The following is a 26,170-nucleotide window of genomic DNA, read 5'->3' on the forward strand; positions in this document are numbered from 1 at the left end:
TTTGCACAGGGTCAGCGATTGAGCCTGAACTCCAAGGATGCTGAGCTGGTGCAGATGTTTGTTTTCTTTCAGTCCTGACTCAATAACAAGAGATATCTCCTGCTTATCCCTTTAGTGGGGGAAATAAACAAATCATTACGGTTGTCACTTGGTTGTGTCTATTGTGGAGGTTGGGAGAAACAGCCCAAGCATGCGGTTAGACATCTACAATAAATATGACTGGCCTCAGGTGAGAGAGAATGTAAGATGTACCCACACGGCTCCAGACGTTTAAATATAAAGCAAACTTTTATTTACATGGTTTGAAAAGACCTGCGGTTAAAGAAAATATATATCTTTTATATGATGCTTCCTTACACGGCAACTGACTGTCAACGCCAGTGCTGAAATTCAACATACCTACATTATCTTGCACGACATTAAAGTCTGTCACTATTACAAATGAAGGCGTTTAAACCCCTTTTTGGCACTTTGACCAGCAAAGTAGTGGAACAATATCGACATGGTAGGAGTGTAAGAACATTCTCCTGTGATAGAGCCCAGGCTGAGATGATTACAGGGCCCGGCCGGCAGTCAGCTCATCGTTTGTCCATTTATCAGCTTCTCGTTTACCCTCCGGCTTCATTTGAGCGGGAATTTTCCTTTTTCGTCACGACGCCGTCGTCCCACACAAACGGGCCGTGTTCACGACCTCCTTTAGCTCGTTCTCTGGTTTCCCGGCCACCATGAACGGCCACGTCTAGAATAGAAAGGAAAGAAAGGTTGGTGCCATTTGTTCAGGACAACAAGAAATCAGAGGTTCCTCAGCTGGTCCGCTTTCGTTTCTCTTCCTTTAACATTTCCTTTTCCTGATCTAAAGAGTTCATAAAATGGAAGCAACAAACCAACAAGCTTGCAACTAAAGAGATGAAATATCTCCACCCAAGTCTAATCCCAACCTGTCCAAAGAAATGCTATTTGTACATCATTTTCAGAAGTTGATGTGGAATCTTTACCAATAGAAGACAATTTTCATCTAGTGCGAACATTGGGGAAAAGATAAAGCAACCGGATGAAACGAGAAGTGAAATCGAGTTGGGATTATTGTCGTTACATTATAAACGAAGATAGTAGTAACATTAATGCAGCACTAACGGCTACCTTAAACACTACCATAGTTTAGGACAACGGAAATATTGTAACTTCAAATTTGGTTTCTTTCACGACAGTTTCTATTGAATTTAAATTGCTACAAATTTAAGTTCGTATCTCTAAAGTAGCAGCTCACAAATATTTTAGCATAGAACAAATTCCCTCCAGGCATCAAGAGAGTTGGAGTTGTGACTGAGTGGGACTGACGGGCTGCTCTCCTCACGCAATTCAAAATCTGAAGGGATCAGTTTAATCGATCTGGTTCCTGGTTTGAAACTGATCTGATCTAGGATTGTGACAATGGGAGACAGCATATCATCACATCCCACTAATTTCAAGCCTCCGTCGCGTTCTTAATTCTTGAGTAAATGAAACCAAGGATTTGTTCACAAAATTCACTAAGATATTTCAGGTGAAAATTTGTTGAACTTCTATCGATTTAAACACTACACGGGAATAACTTCCGCAATAAGATGATGTTGGTCACGAACCATTACTGTTGTAGTGCTTTTATATTTATCGAAAAATTGTTCTATTAAAACTGAAACTGAATTCCCTAAGAGGTCAGTATAAAGAATTGCTAAGTTCATATTTTCTTAAATTAACAGGGACAAGATCTGGTGGGAAAACACTCGGTTTATACATTTTGATCTTCACAGAGATCTTCGGTGCTATACAACTGGAGCGCTCCTTTGTTTCAGTTAACGAGACTATACTCAAGTGATTTTTCATGAGAATTGAGTTTGAAAGGTGGGTTGAATTTTTGCCATTTTAACCGAGAAACTGCAAATCCGCCTTTCCTTAAACACGGGCGATACGGTTAAAGTTATCACCCTTCCCACTTGCTGGAACAGCCTCTTAGGAAATCATTTTGTTCTCCATTACAATCAGCTAATCGGATTTCCCAAAACGATTCCAGCGGGCGAGATAATAACCACTGCTGCGTGTCAAACAGATATTGTAAATGCCCCACCATTTCCCAAATATTCAGCGGAGTTCCACAACATCTACCCTCAATGCTTTTCACAAACTTCCCTTTGGTTTTGTTACAATTCCTAACAGTAAAATCTCCTGCAGAGCTCACTACCGTTGTGCAGGGGGGAGGGAAAAGCACGAATTGAGATTATTGTTTAAATGAGACGCCAGAAAATTCAAACAATTCGGCCCCAAACCTACGGGATATTAAAATATTTAAAATTCATTTCCACCCTTCAACATTTTACACCAACCAGCTATATCAATTATTATTTAATTAAAGTGGTGTGTAACTGGCTGTTGAAAATGTAAGACAGTATTTTTTTAAACTGGGTAAAGTTGATGTACTGTTTTACATCTCTCCGCTTATACTGTGGAACCACACTGCCTCACCAAATATTTTATGTCAAAATCCTTTGCACTTATTTGGAACTTACCTACAATATTTCTCCAGTAAACCTACACGAGATTACATTTATTTTCTATCGCTATTGTTCAATTTAACCCACGTTTCGGCGCCTCCTCACTTTGGGAGCACCGTCTATGTTTCACATGGATGTTGCAAGACTCATTCGCTAAATTGACGCGATCAACCTCTGGTATTAGTCAGCTTCTCTTTTACCTCGTATACGGGGCACACTAAACTCCTCACTTCCGGCAACTGTGTTCACATCAATTATTATTATTTTCTGACCACAAAAAACTGCAACAATCTCTGTGATTTCAAATGGAAGAAGGCTTTCTGCGTCGGTGAGGCAGCGTGTTCGCTGTCTCCGAGTTGTCGAATAGAAGCCCTGGTCTGCTTTTCTGGCCGCCTTCATAAATACAAAACTGCCGAGTAGTCTAAGTACACAAGGACTGCGATAGAGCTCCCCGAATAGCCTACTCTATTCAGTGATACAAACCGATTCGCATCGTCCCTCTCTCTCGTACACACACATACACAAACACACACCACACAAATATAGATATCCATCCACATAATCACACAGACGCCAATCCACAAAATCACACAGATCCCAAGCCACAAAATCAAACAGAACCAAATTCCCATAATCACTCAAAACCCCATCCACATAACCACACAAACTCCCATCACCCCCATGCATATAATCGCACAGACCCCAATCCCCATAATCACACAGCCGCCATCCACACAATCACACATTCCCCAATCCCTATAATCACACAAACTCCCATCCACATAATCACACAGATCCCAATCTCCATAATCACACAGGCCTTAATCCCCATAAACACCCCCCCCCCATCCCCGTAATCACACAGCCCCCCATCCACATAGACAAATTAATGCAAACTTCTTCATATACCCACGGGCATATACATTTACTTATATAGGTCAATTTAGCCTCATATAGGAATGGACAGAAACATCCATATTATGTACTCCTTAATATATATATTTAAACGTAAACAAAACTACACAATCGTTAACTACACCAACGCACCACAGACAGACAGACACAGGAGTAAACCTATGTTTTTTAGAAGGTGGGATCCTACCAGGTTTACAGGGTGTATGTAGCCATTCTCATACTTGTCGTTGGCTAGAATCTGTCTGAGGTGGGCTATGTAGCTGGATGCCAGCCGGAGGGTGTCGAGTTTGGAGAGTTTAGTGTCTGGTGGCACCCAGGGTAAGGTGGTTTTGAGCCTGGAGAAGGCTTTACTGAGCACCCTCATTCTGGCCCTCTCCCTAGCATTTGCAGCGTTACGCTGGATCTGTTTCCCTTCCTGGGTCACCCCATTCAGAGAGGCTTTCTTGGAGGCCGTCTTGCGGCCCTTTCCCGAAGCCCCCCTGCCTTTCTTTGGGGACTCGTGCTCATAGTTGGAGCTGTCTTCATTACTGTCGTTGGAGGTGCAGAAATCCTTGTTCGATTTCCTCTTTAGCCCGTCGCAGTCGCCCTCTGCTCCCAGCACTTCCATTTCCTGAAGGTCTTCTGCATCGCTAACGGACCCAGTGGACATGGTACCGCCAGGGTCTCCTGCAAAGTTGGCGTTCAGAGACAGAAAAGGCGATGAGAAAGTTCGCAGCGTGTAGCTTTTCCAGTTGCAGTGAATTCCCCTCGACTCTGTTTGAGTGAAGACCCCGCGGTTGAGATGCGACACCCGGAATTTATCTCGGCTCACTTGGAGGCGGGATCTCGCCGTTTGAAAGGAGGGACAAGTCGATGTTGACGAGCGCTAGACCCGCGCAAAGTCCATCAAAGGAAGGTTAAAGAAAAATCAGTTCTCTGTGGTTAACCTGCAGCACTCAACGATCAGCCCCCGTTTATATATCATGGCATCCACATGCTCTGAGTTATTCCGTGAAGTTCAAGACATTGATATTGAAATGCATGGAAAACAAGCAATAGTTTAGTTTCTGTATTTAATTGCACCGAATTATCAGCTTTTGTGTTTGGTCTCGTTTCCTGAAAACTTGCTTCTAAAGTTCTGTCGAATTGACGTTTAAATATTTCTGCCGTCCAGGGAGATCCTCTGTTCCATGCTGGAGTTGGCCGTGTAGGTGACAGAGTATCACCTACATCTCCTTCCAAGTGATAGAGAAGGTCGGGCTGGGAGTCAGTAACAGGGGCCCGACTCCATCCGGCTGAACACGTCCTCCTTCACCTTGTTCACTCGACAGCAGACATTGCATTTGTAAAGAAAGCAAGGCGCTGACAGATTTAGTTTTTAAAAACACACAACCGCCAGATCCTATAAACTAAACTTACACCAGTTTTATCTGACTATGAGAGAGACGACCTGGTCATTCACCTGGGTGCTGCTTGTGGGATCTTACTGTGCGCTGGTGGACTTGCTGCATTTGCTTTCGGCGCGCGATTCGAAAGGACCTGGGGTAGTCTGAGACCACAGAAGGCGCTATATGAGTGCAAATCTTTTTGAACTTATGGCAGGTGGGATCCGACATGCTTTTAGAAAGAGAACCTTTAATTATGGATGAAAGTTCAAAACAGCACCGTTATTTCTGTTGACGGATAGGCCTGGGATAACATGGTGTCCCCATGGTGTATTCAGCAACGTGGTCTTTATATGGTGGTCCGAGTTCTTCCAGGACAAAAGCCAGAACAATTTCAGGAGTTGGAAATGTGTGTGTCTATGTCTGTGTGTGTGTGTGTGTGTCTGTGCCTGTGTGGGGGGGGGGGGGGGGTGTTGGGCCTATGTGTGTGTCTCTGCGAGTGTGTCTGTGTGTGTGTGTCCGTGTGTTTGTATCTGTGTGTGTGTCTATGTGTGTGTGTGTCTGGGTGTCTGTGTGTGTGTGTCCGTGTGTTTGTATCTGTGTGTGTGAGGGTGGGTGTCTGTGTGTGTTTGTGTGTGTGTCCGTGTGTTTGTATCTGTGTGTGTGTGAGGGTGGGTGTCTGTGTGTGTCTCTCTAGGTGATTGTGCACACAGTGCGGTCTCAGTATTTTGTTTCATCAGCTAAAAATGCAACATGATGGCCCATCAGGAACGCTGGGTGATGTTCCAGTAAACTCTCTGACCTAGCCAGCTTCACAAAACAAGACATGGCAGTAGGAGTGAATGATGTGAGGTCGCCTTCTCGCTGTGCCTAAAACTTTAGCTGGAATATCTGGACTGCTGAACTGTTACAGAGAAGCATGGCAGGGGGGGAATTCACCTTGTCCCGTGTCTTCACATCAATGTCTGTTCTGGATGACAAGGAAATCTAGATCTAGAACATGCCGCATGCTGCGGGAAACACAGACTTTCCACTTCGCCGCTAATCGTTTCCTGATTTCCACACATTTCCCTTGCTGCCTGGCATTGTTGATTGAATTTGGAATGTCCTCACACACCGTGCTGCTGCTCCCTGTGTGACACGCTGCAGCTGAGCGCTGTGGGAATATATCCGCGGACCCAGTGTTTTAGGGAATGTAAAACGACTAGGCAGTGGAAAGGCAGCGGTGCGAGATTTATGAAGCCCGTTTCTCTCTGTTCTTGGACTTGTTTGTGCAGGTGGAGTTGGAGATGACTGGCCGCAGACAAGATTTATGGCAGAAATGATTGATTCTGTAAACGAAGGGAAGTTCCCTAACTGTGAAGATTAATAGCTCATCATCAGATTCACTCTCGGCCCGACGCACCCAACCCAGAAGGATGGAAGTGACATGGTGCTGGGTTTGGTTTTATTCCTGAACGGGGATTTTCACTTATCCCGATCTGATCAGGGCTGTTCCACCCCTGTTGTTTTAAGTTTAGCCCACTGTGAAATGGAAGTCAATTGTTTAGGAAGGGTTCGTGTGACGGGAAGGGGCAGCTAATGTTGTCCACTGGATAACGACTTAACCTGGAAAAGACGGCCTGGGTATAGTGGGATGTGGTGACCATGAAACCCAAGAATTATCAGGCAAGGAGAAGTGTTTTAATCGAAAATCGAGGTGGACTTACACTACAAATGCAACCAATGTGGTTATGTGTTTAATAAGTTAAGTATTGATACGAAACACTGACATGTAAACTCTACTCTAGGCAATTATCCGGAGTTCCTTGCTATGAACTCCAGGCAATGAGCTCGATGTGAAATCACTGAACTGGATCTGACAGATTGGCCAGTTTGTAAATTTCCAAGTCGATTCTTTGGAATCCCATGGCCTTAAAGTGACAAATCATTCGCCGTTATTTGAGAACCATGCAGAGTTAAACAGCTTCGGGTTTGTATTCTCGTTTTTTTAAAAAATTTAGGTTTTGAGGCCTGGAATATTTCTGTTGAGCGAATTGGCTGCTGGACCTGAGTTTGGAGAAGCGAATTGGTGAAATCTGACCGAGTCTAAGTTGTGCAGAGTCCTTTTAGCTTACCCTGCCCTGCACTTCAGGAGACTGAAAGCGGTTGAGTCTGCGCACGTTTCGTTCGCAACTGTCAATGAGTTCCTTTATACAAACACATGCAATTAATATCGCATAATTTGCCCCGATAAATCTACATTCCACTTCCTTACTTAATGAACACTGTCTAAATGTTCACTGATGTTATATCTTATCATTTTTAGCGATGTCATTAGCGAAGTGATATCAGGTGGTGCGTAATTTCCTCTTCAGTGTCATTTTTGTGTTCTGCGCTCGTTATTGTTCCTTCTTGTCAAAGTGCAACCCCATCTTCGATAGTTTCCTTATTTCTGTGATGCATTAATGGAAAGCTTTCCATTCTCGTCAAATTTTATCATTTGGAAGAGAACATCTCATGTTACATTTCAATTGGTCTTAGCTTGAACCTCCGATTGTCCTAAACAGTAACAACAATGCAAGGTTTGTGAAGGTTTGTAGCTCAGGTTGAGATTTAGGGTGGAGGTTTGCTCGCTGAGCTGTAGGACCCCAGGAACCCCATCCAGGAGAAAGATATAAATAGTAAGCAGGAGACAACAGCTTTGCTTCACTTGGAGGTCGCCACAGATGATGTTACCTAGCCAGGTAATGAAACGTCTGGATATCAAACCTACAGCTCAGCGAGCAAACCTACACCCTAGGTAACAACAATCTGTATTGGTGCTAATATCTGGAATCGCTCACTGCATGATGAACATATCACGCCATCTTCGTTTTATTGCTTTGGATTATAATGCAATCCTGAGATGCATAGCACTTGACAAATTCTGCTTCCTATGGCTTGCCTTCAAACCCCAAATACCAACATCAGATGAACTGCTTGTGCTTCATCCAAACTATCCTTGTTCAACTTCTACCTCTACCGACTCAACCACTCAGGCTTAGCAACAGCAGATCCTGAGAGCACACTAATTCCAAGTTTCATCGCTGAAATAAAACTCTTCATATTTCAGAACCTTGACCCTCACCTTCAGCTATATAATCCTATCCATTATGCCACTCCACATAATTTAAATAGCATGACCAGAGTAGAAATTGTTAGTTGTTCATCTTCAACTGCTGAACCATTAGAATCACATGACTGTCCCAAAGCTCTCTGTAACTTTGGGTTAGCTGCTAGTACCTGTCCATATCTCTCCTGACAGCTTTTGATCATCTGGCCAGACTCCTCCTCAGTCTCATTCTTTGTTTTTGTTTGTTGTGCCTTGGGATGCTTTGTTGCACTAAAGTTATATAAATAATAAAGATTGTAATTGTGAGAACGCACATGTTGAGTAGCTATTGACCTTCTGTTGGCAGCCACTGAAGAATCCTATGTGTAACAATCCTAAAGGTGAGACTGATCATTCTTATCTAATTTCTACAAGGCACCTTAAAACAGGCATTGAATTCCTCCCCCACACTTAAATACACCTCAGGCCCATTCTACCTAATGCTAAGGGGGCCTGAAAAGTTGCCTGATCTAAAATTGGCTTGCGTAGCTCTCTGTTCTTAGAACACAGGCTATTAGTCTCTGAAATTTGCTTTGCTATATCTATTTTATATTCACAAACTGGGTGCAGTGAGTCACAATTTTACCTCAGATTCCAAATAAATCCTAATTCATAATTTTTTGGAATTACAATATCTTTCTTTGATGCCCCAGCAATTGCTCAAAGTCATCAGAAAGCCACACTTGGTTCTACTTGAGAAAGAATATGACTGTCACTTATCAACTTCATAGTTTCTGACTAACTTTTTCCATTATGTGTTCAAAGACTGATATGAAATATTATATGTATCCATAACATGTTGCTTGGAAACAACTTCTGTAGACTATAATGTATTTGTTATAAATGGGCTGTATTTATTCCAGTTTTGAACATTTGTGTTTCAAGGATGGATATTTCTTTTGGATGATGTACCTTTCAATCTGGAACCTAAGCTATATTGCAAGTTAGCAAATCAGTTGAAGAGATCACATTCCCTCCCCATATTAACACACCATTTAACACCTGGCACTTATAACAAACTCCAGTAGAGGTCGGGAGAATCTTTAGCTGAATGCTCAGCATGGACTTGATGGCAGGGTGGACTCTAAGTTGAAATCTTATATTAAGATCAACTTAAGATCCACCATGAATTGGATTCAATTCTTTCACAAAAGATTGAACATTACCTTAAAGAAGAGACAAGATAGCATTCAGGAATCTAAATCCCTCTTTCTTGGCAAAGGATTGTTGAGATTTTCTGTGCACATTGCAAATTATAAATTTAGATGACTTCTTTGTGGTAATATGCTATATTGCTATAATCATTGAGAAGTTGATATATTAGCAGCTAACTGATTATCTTAACATCACATTTGCTTTCTTTCTGAGAGCTGATAAACCATTGTCACTAAAGATGAGTAATGGAGTAGCATTGATAACGTTGTCAACCTTGAATGCCCTACAATCATAGCTAAAGATGAGAGTTGTGAGTCAAAGAATAATATGAAGGAAACAAAGTTGTGACAATATTTCAGCATAATTATCTAAAATCATTCTCTGGGCAGTTTTATAGGTTTGTTATAATTCTGCTATAAACTACATATTTTTGCAAAATTACTGACCTCAAAAATCAGTAATTGGGTATATATTGGTATACTCAGCAGGACTCACCACATAAATAGAGTAGCTGAAAGAGCATGTCAGATGTGAGGAATACTGCAACGAGTAACTTACCTCCTGAATCGTTGAAGCCTGTCCACATTCTATAGTCAGGAGTGTAATAGAATAGTCCCCACTTGCCTGGATGGGTGGAGCTCCAACAACACTCAAGCAGCTTGACAACATCCAGGACAAAGCAGTCTGCTTGACTGGCACCATATCCACAAGCATCCATTCCCTCCACCACTGATGCTCAGTCACAGCAGTGTTTCCAATCTACAAGATGCATTGCAGAAATTCATCAAATTTTAGACAACATTTTTGAAACCCATGACTACTTCCAACTTGAAGGGCAGTGGAGCAGATACACGGGAACATGACTACTTTCAAGTTTGCCTCAAGTAACTCACCATCCTGACTTGAAAATATATTGCTGTCCCTTCACTGTCACTGGATTAAAATCCTGGAATTCCTTCCCAAATGGAATTGTGGGTCAACCCATAGCAGGTGGACTGCAACAGTTCAAGAAGGCAGCTCCCCACCACCTTGTCAAGGGCAACTAGGGTCAGGCACTAAATGTTGGCCTAGCCAGCAACTCCTAAATCCCACAAATGAATAAAAAAAAGGACACCATGTTGCAGCCAGCTGCAACTCCTGCTGCTGATGTTGAAAGGTGTTCCACAGTCAATGAGAACTTCCTTAATTTGCTTTGCTGTCATGCTTTGCTCTGCAGCCATTGAGGGTATCTCCAAAGTCAAAGAAGCTGGAAATATCACTACAGAAGTGTTCAGTTACAGAGTAGAGTGCTGGGTCCCACCACAATGAAGCATTTATTTCCCATTTGTTTATTCTTATACACAGGACCATTTAAAAAAAAGTTAATAAAAACTGTCTCCTTTTTTAATGGTCCAGGTTACACTTCTGACCCGCACCCACAGGTGTTAACGCAGTTAGTTGTTTTGCAAAATATATGCAATCTAACATACTACAGAAGGTATCTCAAATTATAGGGTAATCTCCAACTTGGGCCCATCCACTGTTAGCCAATGGTGGGCCCTAATTATGGCCTCAGTAGGTTACCCCTGCAGATTGAGTCTCAGAACCAGAGTTAGTGTATGCAAAAACTAGACCAGTTCTAGAATTAGGTCAAAACAATGACTGCAGATGCTGGAAACCAGAGTCTAGATTAGAGTGGTTCTGGAAAAGCACAGCAGTTCAGGCAGCATCCGAGGAGCAGTAAAATCGGCGTTTCAGGCAAAAGCCCTGAATCAGTTCTAGAACTAGTGGCAACCTTCTCATCTCGTAGGATGATGCTTTATGTTGGGGTCACCAACTGTAATAAGCATTGCTTGATGTGATTCAATAGCCCCACTCTAGTATGGCAAACCCTGCTGTATCTTCTTCTGAAAAAGACATTGGCTTGAGAAGGTGTACCATTTGCTGGACTTCACGTCCTCTGACTCTATTCTTGGCCAGCTGATCTTGTCATTTCTCACTTGCCCCTTCCAAGGCCTTTCCAAAGGAGAGGGACAACAATTGCTAATGCCAATATCTGCTATCTTCATATCTCACTTGGAGGTGTTCTTGTAATGGAGCTATAGACACCTAGGATGTTGTGATCCTGTGACTAGTTTACCATTTACAACATGCTTGGATTTACAGCAATCATCCAACATGGCTAAGGCAGAGCAGACATTATTCACTTAACTATGAATCTTTGTTAGGAACTGTGGACATCAAACAAAGAGTGACAATCGCAATAACTGTACAAATCTGCAAATTCTATGCCCTAGAAGGACAAGACCAGCAAGTATATAGGATCACCATCATCTGCAAACCACACACCGTCCTGGCTTCAAACAATATCATTGTTACTTCATCATCACTCAAATTCCTGGAATACCCTTCCTAAAAGCATTGTGTGTACTATACCTACCTTCCATAGATTGCAATGGCAAGTTAGCCCAGTTTATAATGTGCACTGCCCCTTAGGGAAAATAAAACATAACTTTGTTTATTAATTGCCAATTGCTGTTATGGAAAATTTGACTTCATGCACTATGGAGTGACCTTCAGCAATGGAACTCAGATACATTCCTAATACTGATTTCAGGCAATTTGGAGCTGCATCTAATTGTTTTCTACCTGGCCTTGTAGTGACTAATGTTGCCTAAAATGGAAACCATTTTGTTTCCAAGTTCTACTATCCATCATCTTGAAAAGCAAAAATATAAAGAGAAGTGCATTCCCCCACATAACTCAAGAGTTTTTGATCTTGCTCCACTCACAATGACATTTGATCTTTGCACATTTTAAAGTAACATTTCCAAACTTGCCAAGTCAATTAGAAATGAGATACAGTAATAATTTGAACTTTCCCTGAATATTTCATTTATTTTGAGTTCCTATTTGTGACATTATATCATTATTTTAATGTTAGAAGGGATTGTTACGGATGTGAGTACACTTTGGTTGAGTATTAGTGACTGATTTATTGATGACAAGTGAATAAACAAAGCTTATGCTATAATTCTATGTAGAACGGAACTGGTACAGCATTAATCTTCAACTTGTCTGATACTAAAATGTTTAATAATTCCGGGACAAAAACACTCAGATTGCTAGGTTTACATTTAACACTGTGTTGCTTTAAAGCTGTGCACTTAGACTTCTGTACACCTGCCACATAACTAGCTCCTCAGTCACTAAAAAAGATATGTAGACTAACTTAGGAGAGGCCGCCAAATGCTTCTTCTGCTCTCCAATTAATTACACTGCCCTTTTTGATGATAAACCATTTCCACGTTACCTTTTGCTCCCACATCCTCAACTCCAACATTGTGAGTGGTTGATAGATGCTTTTTTCCTTTCACAAGCTGAATGTGTTCACTCTGGCGTCTCCTCCCATGGATCAGCCACCTTATCACCTATGCTCATCTTCTGTAAGAACATAAGAAATAGAAGCATTATTGGGTTATGCAACTCTTTAAGCCTATTCTGTTATTCAATATGACGAGGCTGAACTTCTACATCAGCTCCATTTTTTTTTGCTTTCTTTACAAATTCATTGACTCTTTGTGCCAAAAAATGCATTGAATATACTGTTTCCCCTTCATCCTGCAATCCCTTACCTTAACCTTCTTCATACATCTTTTTTACACTTTTCTCCCCTGTACTCACCAAACATACCAGCTACTCAAGATCATCATCCCTCCTGCTCCTTCAATTAGCTTTCAATGTAATTAACCACATAACTAACTTCTCAGCCTATGGACTTCTTTAAATCCTATTTATTCCGACTCTATCAGCAAAACATCTTCTGTATTGTCTCCTCCTGACCTGACTGAGGTTTCATTCTTCTCTTAATAAAAACTGAAAAACTGGGGATGCTATAAATCAGAAACAAAAACAGAAATTGCTGGAAAGGTCTGAGAGATTCTGTAAAGAGAAATTAGAGTTAATGTTTCACTTCTGAGGAAGGGTCACTTAACCCGAAATGTTAACTCTGATTTGTCTCCACAAATGCTACCAGATCCGCTGAGCTGTTCCAGCAATTTCTGTTTTTGTTTCATCTTCTGCTTAATTGTCGAGAAAATACAGCTCAGCTGTATGATTCACAGATACGGGGGGGCTTTGTGATACATATTTAATTCCAAAATCACTAGGATTCTGATAGTAACTCCTTATTTGATGCCCACTTGTGAATGCATAAGGACATTATTCCACTAGCATCACTAAGACTGAAACTGTTGTCCTTAGCATACGTTATTGCTTTGTAATCTTTCCCAGTTTCCACTCTCTCCCAGAATGGACATGACAATGCCTAACCTCCACATTTGATTTACCTTGAGCTGGGCTACAAATTCCATATCATGGGCAGCTCCACAACATTGTTCACCTATGCCATTATTTCAGTGTCACTGCATTGGGAACATTCATCCATTCCGTTCTCACTTCCTCAGCACCTTCCTGAACTTCATCATTTATAAACTACAGCACATCCAAAATCCTGCAGCCTACACGCTGGTATCAGACATATTCAGATGGAACTACCTCAGAAGTCCTGAATCCTCTTCTATCTAGATTAGATTAGATTACTTACATTTCAACAAACATGACACATTTTCATGGTTCATTGACAATAGCTTACTGATCCTAAAGGAACAAATAATTTTAATTTACAGGATATGCTCTGTGATTGTGATCCTACATAATTCAGTGATTATAAATCTGTCAAATAACTTATTTTTGCATGGAAGGGAGAACAAAGTAAAAGAGGAAATGTAAATCACTGCTCAATGCTCTAGAGATTCATAACTTTGGCACATAAGCAATTGACGAACATGATCCTCAAGGCAGCTCATGCATCATCGGTCCCTGGTGTCTGATATGCTCTAGACCACTGTTCTAGGTGTCTATTTTGTATTGAAATACCATAAATATAATTATCTTTAGGCACCTTGGAAATTTCAAATATCTTTCCAGCTCTACGGGGAGTTATATTTTGCACCCACACGAGGGCTTCAATGGAGCACAGGAGTATTCTTCAACGATGACAGAAAGCATGGCAACTATAATCGACCACAGCAGGCATCAATCTCTTGGTGAGAAAACAGGAGCATAAAAGGTGTCAGAATCCCAGACATTGAATGATATGGGCTTTGGAAAGAAATTGTTTGAGATCAGCTTCTCAATATCAGAAGCAAAACATCTCATTTCCAATTTCTTGCTAGCGAGTGGTGAAAGGCCTATTTGCATAAAGTGACCCCTTAGTTTATGGAGTTCCCCATTCTCCCATCCAGCAGATTGAAATTGGACACTGACAATTCCAGTCATGAAATCTGAGCTGGCACTCCAGCTCACTGCTTTCTCCCTGCCCTTCATCTTGGACATCAATCATCAACAACTCGGGGGACATTCAGTGGGCAGTGACCATATGCGCCTCAATCCACAAATCCTGATTGCAGACATATACCAGCCTCCCCACACCCTCATTACACAACTCTGACCCTCTTGTAAGATGGTTCTGCACTTTTGTGCTGTACTTCAGGGCCCACCAACATCTTCCTTTACAATGCTGCTGCAAGGCCACAATACTCACAAGGACTGGAATCCATCTCATGGATTGGACCAGATTGCATCTCAGGGATTCTCACTTGCTCTCTTAGCGCCAACTCATTTTACACTTAGTTAGATGCTCATAGCATTCCTGGTGTATGATGTCTTTTGTACTTACCCCCTCAGCCACACCTTAAATGCTTACAGTACTTCTGTCTTGCCTTGACAGATACAAATCTAAACAGCTTGTCAGGATTGTCAAAAGATTTACAAGTATGTTGCCAGAATCAGAGCATTTGAGTTATAGGGAGAGCTTGTATATGCTGGGGCTGTTTTCCCTGGAGTGTCAGAGGCTGAGAGGTGACCTTTTTGAGGTTTATAAAATCATGAAGGGCATGGTTATGGTAAATAGACAAGGTATTTTCCCTGGGGGGGAGGGTTCAAAATTAGTGAGCATAGGTTTAGGGTGAGATGGGAAAGATATAAAAAAGACCTAAGGGGCAATTTTTCATGCAGCAATTGGTGCATGTATGGAATGAGCTGCTGGTGGAAGTGGTGGATGCTAGTACAGTTGCAACATTTAAAAGGCATCTGGATGGGTAAATGAATAGGAAGAGTTTGAAGGGATATGGACCGGGTGCTGGCAGGTGGGACTAGATTAGGTTAGGATATCTGGTCGACATGGACGAATTGGACCAAAGGGTCTGTTTCTGTGCTGTATATCTCTATGACTCTACACCAGTAAACAGTCACGGGTATTGGTTTGTTGCTATCTTAATGTGCGATGTGCTATCTTAATCTTCCACCTGCACCATGTGCCAGCAGTGTACATGGTAAATACACCGCATGTGCATCAACTGTCAATCAACAAGCCATGTCTCAAAGTCTAAGGGAACTGCGACATACTTAAGGACATTTTCTTTCTCTCATATTCCTCACACAAATTCATTGGAAGTGTGACCAATGTATCCAATTATAGCAGGGGTTGTCATCATTGTGGTTGTGGTGCAACAAAGTCTTAAAGAAATGGCAGAGGAATGGATTCACCACCAAACCCAAGAGTAGTGATAAACGGCTCTATTTCGGAATGGCAGGCAGTGACCAGTGGGGTACCGCAGGGATCAGTGCTGGGACCGCAGCTTTTTACAATATATGTTAATGATATAGAAGATGGTATTAGTAATAACATGAGAAAATTTGCTGATGATACTAAGCTGGGTGGCAGGGTGAAATGTGAGGAAGATGTTAGGAGATTACAGGGTGACCTGGACAAGTTAGGTGAGTGGGCAGATGCATGGCAGATGCAATTTAATGTAGATAAATGTATGGTTACCCACTTTAGTGGCAAGAACACGAAGGCAGATTACTACCTAAATGGAATCAATTTAGGTAAAAGGGCAGTACAGAGAGATCTGGGTGTTCTTGTACACCAGTCAATGAAGTGGTTAGCACTGCTGCCTCACAGCGTCAGGGACCTGGGTTCAATTCCTGCCTCAGGCGACTGACTGTGTGGAGTTTGCATATTCTCCCTGTGTCTGCGTGGGTTTCCTCTGGGTGCTCCGGTTTCCTCCCACAGTCCAAAGATGTGCGGGTCAGGTGAATTGGCCGTGCTAAATTGCCCGTAGTGTTAGGTAAGAGTTATATGTAAGGGTATGGGTGGGTTGCGCTTCGGCGGGTCGGTGTGGACTTGTTGGGCCGAACGGCCTGTTTCCACACTGTAAGTAATCTAATCTAATCTAAAAGAAAGTAAGCATGCAGGTACAGAAGGTAGTGAAGAAGGCTAATAGTATGCTGGCCTTCATAACAAGAGGGATTGAGTATAGAAGCAAAGAGGTTCTTCTGCAGATGTACAGGGCCCTGGTGAGATCACACCTTGAGTACTGTGTGCAGTTCTGGCCTCCAAATTTGAGGAAAGACATTCTGGCTATTGAGGGAGTGCAGCATAGGTTCACGAGGTCAATTCCTGGAATGGCAGGACTACTTTACGCTGAAAGACTGGAGTGACTGGGCTTGTATACCCTTGAGTTTAGAAGACTGAGAGGGGATCTGATTGAGACATATAAGATTATTAAAGGATGGAACACTCTGGAGGCAGGAAAGATGTTTCCGCTGATGGGTAAGTGCCAAACCAGAGTACACAGCTTAAAAATACGGAGTAGACCATTTAGGACAGAGATGAGGAGAAACTTCTTCACCCAGAGAGTGGTGGCTGTGTGGAATGCTCTGCCCCAGAGGGCAGTGGAGGCCCAGTCTCTGGATTCAGTTAAGAAAGAGTTGGCTAGAGCTCTTAAGGATAGTGGAATCAAGGATTATGGAGATAAGGAAGGAAAAGGATACTGATTAAGGATGATCAGACATGATCATATTGAATGGTGTTGCAGGCTCGAAGGGCAGAATGGCCTACTGCTGCACCTATTGTCTATTGTCTAACAACAACTTCCAGTAACTGCTGAACAGTCTGCACATTAAACAATTGGAAATGGAGGAGGTACAGGAGCACCACATTCTAACATAATGCTATTTCCCACAGATGAATGAGGTGCAGCGTTGTTCTGAGACACTGTTACGGATCTGTACCAACTGTTGGTGTAAGATCTGTAATGTGAAGGAGTGGGGAAGGGCCATCTATTCTGATAGCTGTCAAAGTGAAAGGTGTACTAAACAGTTACACAATGGCTGCTTCCAAGGATCCACTGGGGACCTGTGTGGGTTTTCTCCATCCTCAAAAAAAATCTTTTTAGGTATTACACAGGCAATATATGCTACTAAAGCACAAATTTCAACAAATACATAAATAAGCTTGATCTTTCTTAGTTCACATATATATGGGGCAACTTGAATATAAAACTTGCAGTTGACAAAATTGTGACGTTGAGTAAAATGCTGATTTCCGTCTGATTTTACCCTTCCATTAAGTCAACAGTTTGAACAAGATGGGTGGCAACTCGAAAAAAATGGACAGAATGTAAAAAAAACCAGTAGAGAGGGGAAAATAGAGAAAAATAACTAGAAATATAAAAACTCGCAATATGTGTTGAATAGATATGTTGCAAAGAATGAGATGGTTGTGGGTTCTGTAGGAAGTAAGTCTGGGCAATTAAAAAGGGAAAATAAGGAGACAGCAGATAAATTGAACAGGTATTGTGCATCAGCCTTCACTGAAGAGGATACACAAATAATATCTCAGAAAGAGCTATAAATCAGGAAATGAAAGGGAGGGAATGAATAAAACAAAATTACAGCCACAAGAGAAGTGGCTGGTGCCACAGGCTGACAGGTTTTATGGTCCCTGTGCACTCCATCCCAGGCTCTCCAAAGAAACAACCAGGGACAGAATTGATTACATACTTACAGTGTGGAAACAGGCTCTTCGGCCCAACAAATCCACACCACGTGCTTTGCCTTTAATTTTCTAAATTTCCTTGGATTTGGGGAAATAGCAACTAACTCCTTTATTCAAAAAAAGAGCGAAACAGAAAGCATGACACAACAGGCCAGTTACCTTAACATCTGTCGTAAGAAAGATATTTGACCATGTGAAGATATAGAACGTAAGCAGTAGACCACTTAGCCTCTCGAACTTGCTCTGCCATACAACAAGGTCATGACTGATCTGTTGGCATTCTGAATTCCAGATTCCCCTTTTACCGACAGTAAGGTTTGATTCCAATGCCTAACAAGAATCTGTCCTCCAGTCTTCAAAAAAACGGACCCTGCTTCCAGCAGTTTCTGTGGCAAAGAGTTCAAAATTCACATGATCCCCTGAAAGAGAAAAAAAATTCCTCATCTCTGTCATTACAGTTTGACTAATTTTAAAGCAGTTCTAGCTCCCTAGTCCTAGACAGACCCTCAAGAGGAAACATCCTTCACATGCCATCTTATCAGGACCATTCAGAATCGTATACACTTTAATAAGTCACACATCACTCTTCTAAACTCCAATGGAAACAAACCTAGTCTGTCCATCCTACCTTCAGAAGATAACCCATTCAGTTCCAGATGTAAACTTACTAAACCCCCTCTGCACCACTACCATTTACAACATCGCAGAATTGATACAGCACTGGAGGGCATTCAGCCCATCATGCCTGCATTGATTCTGTTACCTAATGTACATCTCCAACCTTTTCTCCATATCCCGTGCCTGAACACTATTTCCATCCAAACAATCATCCAATGCCCTCTCAAATTCCTCAATTGAACCTGCCTCCAGGCAGTGCATTCCACACCCTAACTACACACTGTGTGAAAAAGCTTTCTCTTGCATCACTTTTGCTTCATTAGCACATCACTTTAAACCCATACCCTCGATCTTTCCTTTTCTCTTTTACAAGCTGTAACAACGTCTCCCTACCTACTCTGTTCAGCCTGCTTGTGATTTTAAAAATCTCTATCAAACCTCGTCTCAGCCTCCTTCTTTCCAAGGAGAACATTCCTAACTTCAATCTGTCCTCAGAACCTTTCTTAAATAAGGAGATCAAAGCTGCACACAGTATTCAAGATGTGGACTCACCAATGCCCTGCAGAACTGAAGCATAACATTCTTACTTTTATGTTTAATTCATAAGGATAGCATTCCAATAGACATCTTCATGATGTGCTATTCATGCACTACTGGATCTGGGGGTAATAGTAGATTTTAGTGTTCAAGTATGGTATGTTTACAGGTTTTTTTTTATTCCTTCAAAGAACTCCAATAATAATGATTCTCTTCAATGAAACCATGCTGATTCTTCCTGATTACTGTGAGGATTTTGAAGCGTGCAGCTATAATTTCTTTAATGATCAATTCTAATGACTTTCTCACAAGAGACATCAAACTATCATTAAATATGTTATAGCAGGGTAATTATAAAAATCCAAGCATATTACTTAAATGGTGAGAAATTTCAGAACTCTGAGATTCAGGATGATCCAGGTGGAATACCTGGAATGGACAGATTATTTTGTGTGGAAAGTTTGGTCAGGCTTGGCTTAGAGAGTTTAGAAAGAGGAAAGCTGATTGAAACATAAAATCCTGAGAGATCTTGACAAAGTGCACATGGAAAGGATATTTCCTCTTGTATGAGAATACAGAACAAGTGGTCACAGTATCAAAATAAGGGGTTGCCCATTTAAGACAAATTTAAAGAGAATTTCTTTTTTCAAATTTAGCTGCTTAGTCCCAATGTGCCAAGAGGTGAATGACAAATTGGAGTGTGGAATATATTCTTTCCTTCAAAAAAATACTGCAAGTAAGGTCTTCTTGAATCTCTAATCTTAAAGATACTAAAATGTCTACATATAATGTCAATGCTTTCATAGACCATAAGAAATGACTCATGAAAGTCAAAGCTTATCCTTGGAAGAACTAAAAGTGATAGCTAAAAGTTTAGAGTTGGACGTCTGTCCGAAAGGCAGCAAAATAGAAATTTCAAAATGTGTAGCATATTATCCAGAGCTGGAAACTGAGAATAGTGAAGCACATAATTTGAATTTGGAGTAGCAGAGATTAGAATTAGGAATTCCAGGAATGGAAAGAAGCAAGAGAGAGAAAAAGAAAATAAGAAAGGGATTCCAGTTGAAACAGTTCATACTGAGGACAGAGAATGAGAGCAGCTCTGGTGAAGGAACCACGCCTAACTTCGACTTAAGGACTGATGTATTCACATTTGCTCACTTAATCCCCACATCTGCTGTGGAAAAGATGGATGCCTACTTTACTTCTTTTGCATAATTAGCAGAGCAATTAAAGCTATGGACATTGCTTTTCCAGACCAGGCTGACAGGGAAGTCTCACAAAGTCTATTCCCTTTTACCTGAGCAGAGTGCCACTGACTATGAGTAGTAAAAGGGGCCAGTGATGAGCAGAGCCATTAGTACCAGAAGCATATGGGCAAAAATACTGTATCTTTAAGCAATGACCTGACCAGATATGTCTAGAATTTAAACAGGTTAAGTAGCTCCCTTCCTCACATGGTTGTAACAAATGTTAAAATACATTAACTATTTAGACCATCAAATATGGAACAGATGGAGAGGTCATTCCTTCCATATGGCCTTAGTCAGTAACAACTTGTGTGCCCCTTTCATTAACAACGTTATGTACGATGTAGCAAAGGCCTTGTTCCAGAGATACAGACAAGCTTGTAAGTTAGGAACAGTATAATGCCAAACAACCCCTCAGGCCTGCTGCATCCAATAAGATCATGGCTGATCTGATTACCACATACTCCTGTCCATTCTTGATAATTCTTCACCCCGTGTTACCAATGCTCATTTTTAAGGCAGAGTTAGACATTTTCACTACAATCATGACACAATATAATTAGATGGGATAAAGGCACAGCAGAATTGCAGATTACTTTGTTATTAATTAGTTAAGGAAGTATTGAAAAAAAGGAATGATTTGATTACTCATTCCTCTTTTTTTTCAACAAACTATTTGTCCTGTCATTATTTAAATTATCAATTGAGGGAACATTCCATAAATTCACTCCTGAAGGTAACCAAGTAAAAGTCTAAATTATCTGTTTGAACTCAGGATCTACATAATTTATCTTCAGTTACATTCCATAGCATTACATTTCCATGATTCAAGCAGCTCTGGAAACATTGTGTTCCACAGAGTATTTGATCATTTCTAACTGTACATATTGTAAAAAAACTTTTACTTCTGCCCCCAGCCAGATATTTATCCAGCTGTTTTTTTCAGAGGAGTTAATCAACACTACATTAATCTCTTAATGGAAGTTTGTTCCAGTTGTCCAATACTGTATGGTTAAAAACATTATTTTGATCTTACTACTTCTAGAATTCCATGTCCCACTTTGCTTGATTTTCCCAATGGCATAGTTTTTCCTTTGAAAGACAGTGTGTTCAACATTGAACATAGCATTCCAAATATGACCAAACATGGATTTACATCTTTAACTTATTACAAATTATAATTATTTGTTCTTGAATTTTGTGTTCTTACTGTACTTATTATATATCTCACTCCGCATATCTTCCAGTTGAGTTCATATAGAATAACGGAAATATTACACAAATCCATAACTCCGACTTTCCAAACTTCTTAATAACAACAAGAGAAAGGTGTGATTCCCAAAGTACTTTAATCAATTTTTTTTTAAACAGAACTGCTACAGCCAAAAATTATTGTGGATGGAAATTAAATAGCTGCCTGCAGAGGGACAGAGATCTATAGCATTTCACACCTAGTCTATGGAGGGAACTTTAAACAAGAGCCCTTCAATTCTGCTGTGCCTTTGTTCCACCTAATTATATTGTGTCATAATTGTATTGAAAATGACAATCAATATTCAATTTTTATCATCAGTTGACTTTAATGTTAGGATATTTCATGAAATACGGGTAATTTTAAAACATACACTGCTGACCCAAGGCAAATCAAAGCAAGCTGGATTGCGATTTCTTATGGCTACAAAGGGGCTGACTGCCCTTGCTCAACAGCAAGCCCCCTTCTAACCCCTATGGATCCTGTTCCAAACTGCAGACACATCTTGTGTTTATCCCTTTGAAGAATACACAAATACAAAGGTTAAAAATACAGTTTCAACTCTACTGGAGTGTGCCAGTAGGACACCTTGTGAGTACTAACCTAGGTTCAAGTACTAGTGTGCTGTGACTGTTACAGTCAAAGAAATATCCCTTAACTGCCCTATATTCTGGGTAAAGAGGTTTTCTCCTTCTGAGTGCTAGGTAGCTGCCAGAGAAAAGGAAGTAAGACAATAAAAGGATTCTCATACCCTCAATGATGGAATTAATTAACAACTGAAAGGAATCAACATGACAGAACCCCAACATGTTGGTGAAATTAAGGATCAAGAAACTGACTATTCAACTACCAACTTTAATATTGCTGATATCCTCCACTGCAACAGGCACAGTCAGCAATTATCTACACTTCACAAAAAAATCACAGGCTGAGCAGTATTACCATTTTGCAAAAACATTTGTTTTTTTTGATTCAACTCTTATTTCTAACCTGTTGATCAGTATCAGAGATAGGATTTCTGACCCTAACTGGAAGACCTGGGCCTATACCAATCCCAGACGAGCACCATCATCAGATTAACAATTGGTGTACCACTGACCTAGAAAGGGTGCACATTCACAATCAGTTGTTTTCAGATAGTGATGCTGAGTGCCAGGGAATGGATTTAAATTAGATCACCTCGTAAGACCATTTACATCCTTGCAAGTACAGCATTCTTTTTATTCATTCATGTAGGCCCGACCAGCTAAAACCAACAGACATTACAGAACACTACAGAATCAAATGTTTTTTTTTACAACAATGAATGATAGTTTTATAGTGCCCAGTTATCAGTTCCATTAAAAAAATATTAATGACATATAAATGTAATCAACTGTAATTTGAATCCAGATCCCTAGAGCGCTAGCAAGGAATCTCTGGATGACTAGCCCAGCTACATTATCGCTTTAACACCACCTCCCGACTTGACCTCCTTATTCTTGTACCTAAGTACATTGCCTCACACTTACTAATATTGAATTACATTTGCTAATGTTTCCAGTTTATGAATGAGTTTGTGGCAACTTTCTCTATGCTAACTACTACTCAATTTGGGGTCACCTGCAAATTTTGAAATTGCCCTTGGGATTCCAGAATCTAAATCATGCAGGTGATGTGAACATCAGCGTCATTCCTGATGGAACACCACTTCCCGACATTAGAGACCACTTTTTAACATGGTGAGCTGCTTCAGGGCTTGGTAGGTTCCATTTTCGCTCAGACTGAGGTTGTCAGGGAGGAGTCACCTTCTTAACCTTTCTGTCCTGGCTTCTCACTCACCCCTCCACCACACCTCCCACCTCCCCCCGAACTGCTGAGGCGTGACCACCCTCTAGTTAAGTTCTCCTTCTCGAATGAGAAAGGAGAAGTTTGGCGATGGTATCTGTTTTCGGGCCTATTTACCGTGCGATCTGCCGCAGCTTTCCTGCCTGCACACATCCTGACCTGAGTCATTGTTAAATACTAGCGATCTCACAGCTCTCCGATGTTCAGTACAGTCTGAGTCTACCTGTCCAGCTTGCATTGTGTGGTGTAGTACTTTAGTTCTGTATTCATTAGCGTCTATTGTAATACAGAACCCAGTGAGGAGCTGGCAATTAGTACAGTCCCAAACTAACTTGCCCTCCTGTGATTGGAGTGTGTGTGGAACCTCACAAAAACTTTAGATAACAGGTAGCCTGAGATGGTCTCCTGATCGAAAGATACCCTGGCCGAAGCCTGCAGAAAGAAAAATAAACTGTTAGCCGTGTTTCCTGTAATCTCTTCTCCATCTGGGAACAAAGTATTCCCAGCGGGCATCGCCAGTTGTTTATGCATTTCCTCGCGGTTGTTTTCAGATGGAACTGTCCGCAGCCGATGATCCTGGTTTATTTAGGATTCCAGTATAAACAGTTCATGCGGCTGGCTGGTATTCGTGAACAAGAAGATGAATCCCGCTCCCTCTTGGAAACGAGAAAATACAAACCGACAGTCCACATGTTTGCTGGAATTAAAGTGGAAAGCAGCCCGTAGACGATGCGTAAAACAGGAGGATATAATGGCACACCTACTGCTGCTATCTCTCTGAAAAGGTCTCAGGAGCAGGTTAGTTGAATCCCATGAATCCCTCCCCCAAACACCCCGGACGCGAACTCCAATCGGGGAAAACTGCTGGAGAGCACCACCTTATAACTGACAACCACTGATTCCTAACAGTCTCGGCCCCCTCTTTCTCAGGAATGGATGCTACTTTCTGAAAAGAACATTACATATTCCTGAGGTTAAAACACCCCCGTTGTCAAAAAGCCAAACGATGGATGTGCGCATGCCCGTTTCCGGTTGGATTTACCAACGGGATTTCAACCAACTGATGCAGCTTTCTTATTTTGGGGTTAAACGTGTTTTCATCTTCACTTAATTCCTGAACCGGTTACGCTCTTCCGAACGGATCGCTGCTTACGCTGCACTGCGAACTGCTGCACCATCTGAGTTCTCTAGGAAGAAATCCAACCCACCTCGGTGGGATGAGTATTGTGAGGATACAGTGAGAACTTGACCAGGCGAGGCAGCTCAGGGTGATATCACATGGTGTTCAATCATTCTTTGTAAAACACAAGGAGACAGGAAGATAACTGGACTGTCACAGGACCACTGGACAGTTTCCTTGCTATTCTAATGTCACACACCCTCCCTCTGCTGGGTCTGACCATCCGCCAGTGTCCAGATTGATTGAAACCAGGAAAAGCCAGTCCACCTTCTCCCATAACCTGTAAAAAAGGTACAAAGCAGGGCACGTTTTGTAACAGACTTGTGGTTAGCCCAGTCCCAATGAGGAGAACGAGAAGCAAATGCACCTTCATCAAACGGTCATCAACACTTTAGGAAGAAGGTGTGACTCACAGACATATTCAACTGGACACCCTGCGGCTATTTGCACTTCTTACCTCTAATCGCTGCATGTACCAGAACATACTGTTTACCAGAACACACTGTGTACCAGAACACACCATGTACCAGAACACACCATGTACCAGAACACACTGTGTATCAGAACACACTGTGTACCAGAACATACTGCGTACCATAACACACCGTGTACCAGAACACACTGTGTACCAGAACATACTGCATACCAGAACACACCATGTACCAGAACACACCATATATCAGAACACACCCTGTACCAGAACACACTGTGTACCAGAACATACAGTGTACCAGAACACACCATGTACCCAAACACACTATGTACCAGAACACACCGTGTACCACAACATACCCTGTACCAGAACATACCCTGTACCAGAACACACCCTATACCAAAACACACCCTGTATCAGAACATACTGTTTACCAGAACACTCTGTGTACCAGAACAAACCGTGTACCAGAACATACACTGAACCTGAACATACCCTATACCAGAACACACCATGTACCAGAACACACCCTGTACCAGAACAAAACCTGTACCAGAACACAACATATACAAGAACACACCCTGTACCAGAAAATACTGTGTACCAGAACACAGCATGTACCAGAACACACCGTATACCAGAACACAGCATGTACCAGAACACACCATATGCCAGAACACACCCTGTACCAGAACATACTGTGTACCAGAACACAGCATGTACCAGAACACAGCATGTACCAGAACATACCATGTACCAGAGCACACCATGTACCAAAACATACTATGTACCAGAACACACTGTTTACCATGAACATACGTGTACCAGAACACACCGTGTACCAGAACACACCGTGTACCAGACACACTGTGTACCAGAATGTACCATGTACCAGAATATACCGTGTACCAGAACACACCATGTACCAAAACATACTGTGTACCAGAACACACTGTGTACCAGAACATATCGTGAACCAGAACACACCGTGTACCAGAACACACCGTGTACCAGACACACTGTGTACCAGAACACACCATGTACCAGAATATACCGTGTACCAGAACACACCATGTACCAAAGCATACTGTGTA

General features: G+C 41.6%; 1 protein-coding gene across 1 annotated transcript; it reads right to left on the minus strand.

Annotated features, from left to right (window-relative positions):
• Positions 1–322: 322 nt before the first annotated feature.
• Positions 323–4,223, minus strand: tcf21 (transcription factor 21). The gene is made up of 2 exons (XM_060856997.1): positions 3,631–4,223; positions 323–739 (listed from the first exon to the last, which is right to left on the minus strand). Exons 1-2 carry the CDS (start codon positions 4,090–4,092, stop codon positions 650–652), a joined length of 552 nt encoding a protein of 183 aa, XP_060712980.1. The 5' UTR covers positions 4,093–4,223; the 3' UTR covers positions 323–649.
• Between the last annotated feature and the right edge of the window lie 21,947 nt (positions 4,224–26,170).

This window comes from Hemiscyllium ocellatum, chromosome 3, assembly GCF_020745735.1.
Source record: "Hemiscyllium ocellatum isolate sHemOce1 chromosome 3, sHemOce1.pat.X.cur, whole genome shotgun sequence".
Lineage (NCBI taxonomy): Eukaryota > Metazoa > Chordata > Chondrichthyes > Orectolobiformes > Hemiscylliidae > Hemiscyllium > Hemiscyllium ocellatum.

Bases quoted from the DNA above. Each gene is read 5' to 3' on its own strand.
- tcf21 (XM_060856997.1), bottom strand. From the start codon at position 4,092: ATGTCCACTGGGTCCGTTAGCGATGCAGAAGACCTTCAGGAAATGGAA. The intron at 740-3,630 runs GTAGGATCCCAC...TTTCTATTCTAG, and splicing joins ACATACACCCTGTAAACCTG to ACGTGGCCGTTCATGGTGGC.